This window comes from Mus pahari, chromosome 19 (genome assembly GCF_900095145.1).
Source record: "Mus pahari chromosome 19, PAHARI_EIJ_v1.1, whole genome shotgun sequence".
Lineage (NCBI taxonomy): Eukaryota > Metazoa > Chordata > Mammalia > Rodentia > Muridae > Mus > Mus pahari.
The window spans coordinates 23379287-23388268 of NC_034608.1; the positions used below are offsets into that span (position 1 = coordinate 23379287).

Here is an 8982-nt window from a genome sequence, read left to right on the forward strand (position 1 = left end):
TCCAGCAGGGTATGCCTGAAACAGCTGGTGGTCCGTACTTCGGGATTCATCGCAGACCAACTCTGGCCTCTAGAACCCTTCCACCCTGCTTTCTAGGCCCATCTTTCCCGCGGTGGCCGCTGGAAGGAATCCCCGCGGAAGCTGGTCCTGGGCGAGTTACAGGACGAGCTCATGACTGTGCGTTTGCGCGAGGCACAGGCCCTGGCCGATGGCCGCGAATGGCGGCAGCGCGTGGTGGAACTGGAGACGCAGGTAGGCCAGGCCTACACAGGGACCCCGCGGTGGACCCCTAGGCTATACCATGACCGCCCTCCTCTTGCTGCTGCACCCTCTGATCCTCCTTTCCAGGACAACATCCACCGCAACCTGCTGAACCGTGTGGAGGCGGAACGCGCGGCCCTGCAGGAAAAGTTGCAGTACCTGGCAGCACAGAACAAGGGACTCCAGACTCAGCTCAGCGAAAGCCGCCGCAAGCAGGCAGAGGCTGAGTGCAAGGTGCAGCCCCTGCCCGGACCCCACGACCCTACCTGAGACCTTGCCACCTCCTTGATCCGTCCCTTCTGTACCCGCTTCCCTTCAGAGTAAGGAGGAGGTGATGGCTGTGCGCCTTCGGGAGGCAGACAGCATGGCTGCAGTGGCGGAGATGAGGCAGCGCATCGCAGAGCTGGAGATCCAGGTGAGCCCCAGGAACTGGGAGGAGGGTGAACCCCGGGGCTGGCCATGCTCTGACCGACAGTACCCCGGCCCTCCCGGCAGAGGGAGGAGGGCCGCATCCAGGGCCAGCTGAACCACTCGGATTCATCGCAGTACATCCGTGAGCTGAAGGACCAGATCGAGGAGCTGAAGACTGAGGTGAGAGCAAAGGATATCGGACACAGGCCAAACGCTGGTGCGGGGACCCAGATAAAGCATGAAGCTAGGAGGGTAAGGGAGGAAGGCGCCTGATGGCCGGGGTTCTCTGTGGGTACATCAATCTANGTCTCCAACGCGCGGGTGCCTCCTCCCTCCCCTGNGCACACCAGGTGCGGTTGCTGAAAGGGCCACCGACATTCGAGGACCCGCTGGCTTTCGATGGGCTGAGCCTAACGCGGCACCTGGATGAGGATTCGCTACCATCTTCTGATGAGGAGCTGCTGGGCGTGGGCGTGGGCGCAGCCCTGCAGGACCCACTCTACCCTCTCTCTCCCCGGGACGCACGCTTCTTCAGAAGCCTGGATCGACCAGCCAAGGACAGCGAAGGTAGCTCGGACAGCGACGCAGATGAACTAGCCACGCCTTACAGCAACCAGGGCCTGGACAACTGAAGCCNGGGGCCCACTCACGGGGAGCCTGGAGGCCCGCATTGCTGGCAGGAGAGATCAGCAGTCCGCGACCTTGCTGCTCCACAGTACTAAGGAATTCTGTGCCTCTGTAACTCCTGCCAACTGAGGGCCAGGTGGAGGAGGCAGCACAGAGGGCAGGGCCTACCGGCAGGCCTGGCCTACATAGCAGTGTTTACCCGTGTTAGACCATATCGTCCAAGCCCTCCTGAGTTCAAGGGGTGCGTGGGCCAGTTACCTGGAGAGGGTTGCTCTCCTAACATGGACAAGGGCCGAAAGTGGGGAGGTCCCAGGACTTGTTAATAAGAAGCGTCCTCCTCCTAGTCAGCTTCCCTTTGGGACAAGGGTGGCCCTGCTGGGTTGGGCCCAGGAACTACAGGTCTGAGGAAGGAGGGGCAACTGGGACTGGATATTAGCACCCCAGCACAGGTTCTCTGGACACAGTGATATTGAGCAGCCAGCCCCTTGCCACTGGGGACAGATGGCCAGGCTGGACTTTTCTGCCTGGTGCAGGCATCATGGTCCCTGCAGCAGAAACCAAAGCCCCCTCCCATCCTGTCTGCAGGACCACCTGGGGTGTGAGCGGTCAGGGGGAACCAGCTCAGGCCTGGACAGTCTCTCCCCACTCTCTAGGGCTATAGAAACTGCAAAGAAGAAACCCTTTCCCTAGAGCACCCATCTCCCTCTGGGGAGTAGTAATATCACACGTGTTGGCTGGCTGTAGAAGAGAACCCCGCTCCTTGGGAGTTCTCAGCCTCAGTTCACTTATTCCTGAGGACTTATTCCACTTATTCTGGCTAGAGTGTCCCAGTCCATTCCCTCCCCTTATCTCCTCGAAGTGTTCCCATGGTCTCTGCCCAGTCAGAGTTGAGAATGGTGCCAAAGTCCATCAATGCTCCCCAGGCTCCTTTATCCTTCACATCCCCACTGCCCGCATCTTGGGACCCCTGGGGGCTGACCCCTTCTCAGTACTCCTAGAGCCTCAGGTAGAATGGTTCCCACAGCATTCCCTGGGTGCTTCCTGGGTGGGGCCCCCAGCTCAGTTTCCATTCCTGGTGGCCCACTCTTCAAGTGTTAAAAAAAAAAAAAAGCCTGGGGGCTGGAGCAGGGTACCCCTGAGGAGGCCCTCTCGTGTGCTCCTCCTGTGCCCTTCCACACTGCCCACCACCATTTTGCACACTGCCTGTTCACACTCCATGTCTCCAAGGCAGAAAAGATGGAAAATAAAGTGTATTTACACAGTCCTAAGAGATGCCGAGTAGAGCCAAAGGGCTGGGGAATCACAACCCCCGACCGTGTGTTCTGGAAGTTCAAAGATGGATCCAGTGGCTGGTGGTGTGAGAAATGCCAAAGGGATGAAGAGAGGGCTTGAGCCAGCCTAATCCAAAAATGCCAGCTTCAAGAAGAGCTGGGCCCAGTGGTATCTGTTGGGTGAAAACTGTTGGAGGCCATTGGGGTTCTGCCCTACACCTGCCTCTGTGAGTCCCTGATGACATGGGAATGGGGACTGGGGGTTTCGGGAGTGAATTGCATTAATAAGATGCCAAAGTAGACAACCAGAGCAGAAAAATCAAAGAAGCCTTCATGGAGGAGGCAGGTACTGGAGAATGGTGGGATAGGGAGGGGCTGGGAGGGGCCGCTGCCTTTGGAAGAGGCAGCACGTCCAGGAAGAAGGAACAGAATTTGGGTGTATGGTGAGATGCGGAAGATGATGTGTGACTGCTCCAGTCGGGATCAGAGTTTGGGCTTTGAACTAAGGGCAGTATGAAGCCCTTGGAAAAGGCTAAGGATAGAATCCATTGAATGGGAAATGGCCTTAGGGATCAGTAGCCAACCCAGTACATCAAATGCCAAACCCAGTCAGGCAATGGCATTGGATGGAGGGTCATCTGGGAAAGTGTGGCCAGGTTAGCTCCAGCTCATGTCAGTAAGGGGAAATATAGCCTAGGGCACTAAAAAAAGCTATTTACTGCCCAATGGCACAGAGCAACTGGGCACAACAGGTACAGGGTGAATTCCTGGACAGCCAGGGTTAAACAGAAAAAAACAAAACAAAAAACAAACCCTCTCTTTAAAAAAAAAATCGATTTTTTTTTTCTCTTGGACTTGTTTTCTCTCTGAGAAAAAGGATGTCTGAGGCTCGCTCCAGGGCTCAGCTAGAGAAGAAATCTCTGGCTTGTCGAAAGTCTCAGAACTAGAGTCCAGGGTGCGCTCCCTCTCCCAAAACAAGGGAGGTAGCAGTGCTCCTCTGAGAGGAGAGTAAAAATCAAAGAGCATGGAGAGAGGGGGAGGGAGGGGAGAGGGAGAGAGAATGTGTGTCAGCTTGCAAGGATGCCCCTGAGAGTGCAATACATAGGTTAGCATGGTATCAACCCCTGGGTCCTCTGCCCACCCCCACCCCCTGACCCCTGCAAGCTACAGCCAGGGGTCCCCTAGCCCCTACATTTGTGGAAGTTCTTTCTTCAAGCCTGGGCAAATTACTGCTTTAGCTCTGTAGCCTCCTTGATAAAAGGAAAGGGAGATTGCCTCAGTTAATTTTCAACTGTGATAAAACACCTTGACAAAAGCAGCTCAGAGGAGAACAGGTTTTATTCTGGCTCACAGTATCATCTACCACTGGGGAAGTCAAGGCAATAGGAGCTGGAAGCAGCCGGCCGGTCGCTGAGCATCCACAATCAGGGAAGAAGACTGAAGGCATGCGGCTACCCGCCTCTGCTGACACAATCCAGTCCTCCAGCCGGGGAATGGTGGGCGTTTCCACCTCGGCCCAAGCAAGTTAGTCCCCATAGGCATGTCAAAAGGCCCTCTTTGGGGTGTTTTCTGCATGTTGTCAACTTGACACTGCTCATCATGGAGAAGTGACAGATGAAGTCGAGGACTCACTATTACTCTGCTGGAGCTCATCTCTTCCAACTCTCAAGCATGGAAGAGAAGGGGTGCACACAGGATAACGGTGCTGTAGCAAGGGGTACCTAGGAGGGCAAACTACCCCATGTCCAGGGTAAGCTTTGGTGGCTCTCCAGTTCCTTTCAAACCCAGGCCTTTGTGAGACTGGAAAATCACAAGTCCATTGTAGCCACTGTCTTACCAGCCCCTTTTCTGTAGAAAAGTCGCACAGTTCAGCCAGAACTCCAGTTTGCTCAGGCATAACCACTGGCATGGTGTAGCCTGGCCCTTCTAACCACCTCTGTGGTCCCCTCCCAGCTCGCAAGGTGGCAGAGCGCATAGGTGCCAGCATGTAAACCATTCAGCNTGTAAACTATCGTCCACTGAACATAAGCTGTGGCATTGCTCCTTGGAGAAGGGGTGTGGCTTAGGCCAAACAGAAGCTCAAATGAAAGGCCTAGGTCTAGTGTGTGTGGGTATGGTCCAAGCCTAAGCCAAGGAAGAACAGGGGTACAGCCTGGGCCCAAACACGGGCACTAGAGGTAAAAACCAATTCAGCCAAGTGTCAAAGGAAGTAGGAGTGGAAACTAAGACAAAAGAGGTGTAACCAGAAAGGTGGATTATAAAGTGGTATGTGTATGGTGGACAGGACTGGGGTCTGGTTCAATGAAAAGTCTCCACTTCCACCACAGTCCAGTCACCCTGTGGAGAGGCCACATCATCTGGGGAGAAGCTGGTGACCGAAGTGATGCTAGCACGAGACTCGTCCAAGGGAGACAGCAATTCGGCCCAGCGGCCCAATTCAGCATCACTGAGCGGAGCCCGGGATCCTCCCGAGACACCACCACCCCCTGGGCTTCCTGAACCACCTTCGCTGCCCACAGCTGCACCTTCTGCGGCCGCTAGCAGCAGTGTCCTGCTTAGCAGGTGCTGCACGACGCTCGCCTGAAGCGCCCCCAGCGGCAGCTCGCCAAGGCGGGCAGATTTGGGGCTTCTCGAGGACGCTCCTGCGCAGGCTGCAGCAGTCACCTTCGCACCGCCAGAGCCAGGCATCGGTTCTGGCTCCACATCTAGGGANCCAGGGGTGGGGGCCACCGACTCTGGTCCTTCAGCTTCGTAGATGGTGCACAGGCCATCAGAGGAACCTGGGCCAGCAGTGGGAGGCCACGGCAGGGGAACTCCTGTAAGAGCAAATGTGGGGACCAGCAAGATTGCTCAGCGGTTAAGAAGAGCACTTGTCACCAAACCTGAACCTCACAGCCACTGTTTGATCTCTTAAACCTACATAGTGAAGGAGGGAACCAATTCCCACGAGTTGTCTGACTTCCACAGCAGTGCTGTGACACTCGAGCCCGCACAAATATTCAAAGAAGCAAGTGAATGAATAAAACATTGATATGAAGAGAAAAAGAAACATAAGGACCACCAGGGGGTCAGAGAGACGGGTCAGTGGTTAACACTAGCTGCTCTTTCAGAAGAACTGAGTCCGATTCCCGGTACCCACGTGGCTGCTCACAATGGTCTTCAAGTAAGTTCCAGGTATTTTGACAAACTCTTCCAGCCTCCGTGGCACCATATATGTGGTGCACAAACATACATACAGGCAAATTACCCTTTACATAGAATAAAATAAAATAGGGCTGTTAAGATGGCTCAGTGGATAAGACACTTGTCCCTAAGCCTGAAGGACTGAGTCCAATCCACAGGTAAGATGAGAACTGAATTCTCTAAGTTGGCTGACTTCCACAAGTGCACCAAAGGAGTGCATGCCCACAGAGCGATACAAACATATTCAAAAAATTAAATAAATTAAGGAGGCAGGACTGGAAAGGTGACTTGGAGGTAAAGAACAAGAACAGTTCTTGCAAGGACCTGAGCTTGGTTCTCAGCATCTATTTCGGGTAGCTTGAAACCAGTTGTGACTCAAGAGGACCCACANACATGGCACATACATTCACACAAACACACATACACATAAAAGTAAATCGCTTTTCAAAAAAAGAGACTATGCCGGGCAGTGGTGGCGCACGCCTTTAATCCCAGCACTTGGGGGGCAGAGACAGGCAGATTTCTGAGTTTGAGGCCAACCTGATCTACAGGACAGCCAGGGCTACACAGGAAAACCCTGTCTTTAAAAAAAAAAAAAAAGGAAAAAAGAAAGAAGGAAGGAAGGAAAGAACAAAAGAGATTACGAGATGAGTAAACGCAGTTACAGCTCTTCCTGACCACCTGAGTTCCCTCCCTATAACTAACTTGGTGGAAAGAGAAATCACACACACACACACACACACACACACACACACACACACACACACACACTACAGACCAGTAGCAGTCTGGAATCTCTGTTCAGCATCCTTACCTGGAGTGCCGCGTACTGCTAAGGGTGGAGCAGAACTTCGACTCCAGGAAGCCGGGTGGCAGGCAGCTAGCTCCGCGTCCGGGGCCGGGGAGATTGTAGCGCAGCCCTCGGGCCCGCTATCGTAGCCGCGGAGCTCCTCTGGTGTGCTCGTGGCACTGCTGCTGTGACCTGCCAGGTCCGGGCCACTCAGCGTACTGGACGGGCTTCGCGAGGGGGGCGGGGGCGGGGCAGGGGCCAGCGCCAGGGTCAGCCGTGGACCTGTGATAGGGACATCTGGACCCGGGGTCGGGGGTCGACGAGGGGCTTGCAGTGGTGGTGAGGCAGGAGGAGAAGGAGGCTGAACAACGGGCGAGGTCAGGCCAGGAGGGGCCCCCGGAGGGAGAGTGGTCAGGGGAGAAGGAGGGGTCTGTAAAGTAGGTAAAACCACAAGGGGAATCTGTAGGGGGGCTGTGGCTGTGGCCAATGGGGAGGAGGGAGACTGCAGAGAGGGCAAGGCCAGGGAAGGTGGGGTCTGCGGAGAGGGTACTGTCAGAGGAGAAGGAGAGGTTTGTAGAGGAGGCAAAGCCAAGAGAGGACCCTGTGGAGAACANGTGGCTGTGTCCGGGGAAGAGGTGGAAGCTGGCAGAGGGGGCAAAGCCAGAGGTGGGGCTTGCGGAGGGGGCGTGGCCAGGGGTGAAAGAGTGGGTGAGCCCAGTGAAGGTGGGGCTTCTGGAGGGGGAGTTGCTAAGGGAGACGAAGGTGAGGCCGAGGGAGAAAGAGGGCCCTCCAGAGGAGGTGAGGCAGGAGGGGGGAGGAGAGCGGGCAGAGGGGGTGAAGCAGAAGGNGAGGAAAGAGGCAAAGGGTATGTAACAGGAGGTGCCTGCAAAGGAGGCGAGGGTAGAGCGCGTGGCTGCATAGGGGGGGTAGGCGAGAAAGAAGGAGAGCCCTGCAAAGAGGGTGAGCCCATAGAGAGTTGGGTGGCTAGAGGGGACAAGGCCAAAGGAGGAGGCGTGGCCTGCTGGGGCGAGGAGGCCAGGGCGGGCGGCGAGGTCAACAAAGAGGCTTGTGAAGTGGGCAGAGTCGGAGAAGGTGGGCGCCTCAGAGGAGGCGTGACCACGGAAGAGGGAGGGGCAAGCAGAGGTGGTGAGATGGAGGTAGACGAAGAAACTGGAGGAGAAATGGCCAGAAGCAGAGGGTCTTGCAAAGGCGGCGCGGTTAGATTAGCGGGCGTGGCCTGGGGAAGGGGAGGAGACCCCGAAAAGTTGGCTCGGAAAGGAGTGGAGAGAGGCAACTGGGAGGGCGTGATAAGTGGAGTGGGCAAATTCTGCGGGGAAATTGGCGGGGAAGGGAGAAGTTGTGGAGGAGGCGTGGCTAGAGGTAGAGGAGCAGGTGAGAAAGGCGTGGCCGAGAGAGTCTCCCGAGGGAGCGTTGCCGAAGAAGCCTGGTTAGGGGGCACACTCTGTATAAGGGGAGGGGGCGATGAAGAAATTACGGCTCTCGGTGGGGGTGAGTCAGAGGCCTCTTCAGTATCTAGAGATGTGGGTGGAGCTAGCAATGGGGGTGTGGCTGGTGGAGAGGGCAGGTTCTGCAGAGAAAGAGGCGGAGGTGATGGTGAGCCTTGTCCAGACTGCGAATGGGGCATTGCCTGTGAAGAGGCTTGTGCTTGGAGTAGTTGAAGAGAAGCAGGTAGAGGCGGGGTGGCGGGAGGAGAGGGAGGAAGTGTGGTCTGCGAGGGATCATCTGGGCCCTGGACAGAGGAAGCACCNGGTGGAACGGGCGTGACTAAAGATGAAGCGGGAATCAGGCTCTGTACAGAGGGCTTGTTCTTCCTTGGGACTGTGGTCTGGGTTGGGTGCAGAGCTTGCTGCTCTTTCGACTTGTGCTGCGAGGTATGCGCAGGAGCCCGTGGGGTTACACGCGGTGAGACCCCGGAGCGGGATGGGGAGAGCTGAGGAGTAGCACTGGGGATCAAGGAACGAGAGACCGGCTTTTGCAGACTGCCGCCAGCGACAGAGCGTCTCCTAATGGCTGGGCTCGACTCCGTGGCACTGGGTTCAGAAGCACTGCTTCCAGGTTTCCTGGATGCCTCCGTGGTCAAAGGACGCTGTCTGGCACTGGGAGCTGGTTGAGGAAGTCCCACCTCTGTAGCTGGGGCCCTGGACCGACGGGTGATGGCGGGGGAGGGGGCTCCTGAAGTGGGTCCTAAAGAATCTGCAGACAAAACTAAAGTCCAAAAGAAACATGGGTATCTCGGGGCTGGCTGCCTTCAAAGACTGATAGAAACCTACTTGTCTCCAGGTCACATACCTCTTCGTGTTCCAGAGCTCAGAGTATTCCTTTTGGGCGTCTCTGGTGTTTTACCTCTGACCACGGGTTCCTTAGTCAGAGGTTGGAGTCTCTTCTGGACAACAGGGCCTGGTCTGGGCACAGGAAGAC

The 8982-nt window shown here is 56.0% G+C and overlaps 2 protein-coding genes across 2 annotated transcripts in view; one reads left to right on the forward strand and one right to left on the reverse strand.

Moving 5' to 3' along the window:
* Positions 1-2564, forward strand: part of Evi5l (ecotropic viral integration site 5 like) — a 41392-nt gene extending 38828 nt beyond the window's left edge. Inside the window, exons 15-19 of the mRNA XM_029532070.1 lie at positions 95-252; positions 349-495; positions 581-676; positions 757-852; positions 1023-2564. Coding sequence (XP_029387930.1) covers positions 95-252; positions 349-495; positions 581-676; positions 757-852; positions 1023-1304 — 779 coding nt within the window. The 3' untranslated portion in view covers positions 1305-2564. The remainder of the gene's footprint in view (positions 1-94; positions 253-348; positions 496-580; positions 677-756; positions 853-1022) is intronic.
* A 1358-nt stretch (positions 2565-3922) lies between these two features.
* Prr36 (proline rich 36) overlaps positions 3923-8982 on the reverse strand; it is a 7080-nt gene continuing 2020 nt past the window's right edge. Inside the window, exons 5-7 of the mRNA XM_021218925.2 lie at positions 8854-8966; positions 6568-8769; positions 3923-5386 (exon numbers count right to left, since the gene is read on the reverse strand). Coding sequence (XP_021074584.1) covers positions 4869-5386; positions 6568-8769; positions 8854-8966 — 2833 coding nt within the window. The 3' untranslated portion in view covers positions 3923-4868. The remainder of the gene's footprint in view (positions 5387-6567; positions 8770-8853; positions 8967-8982) is intronic.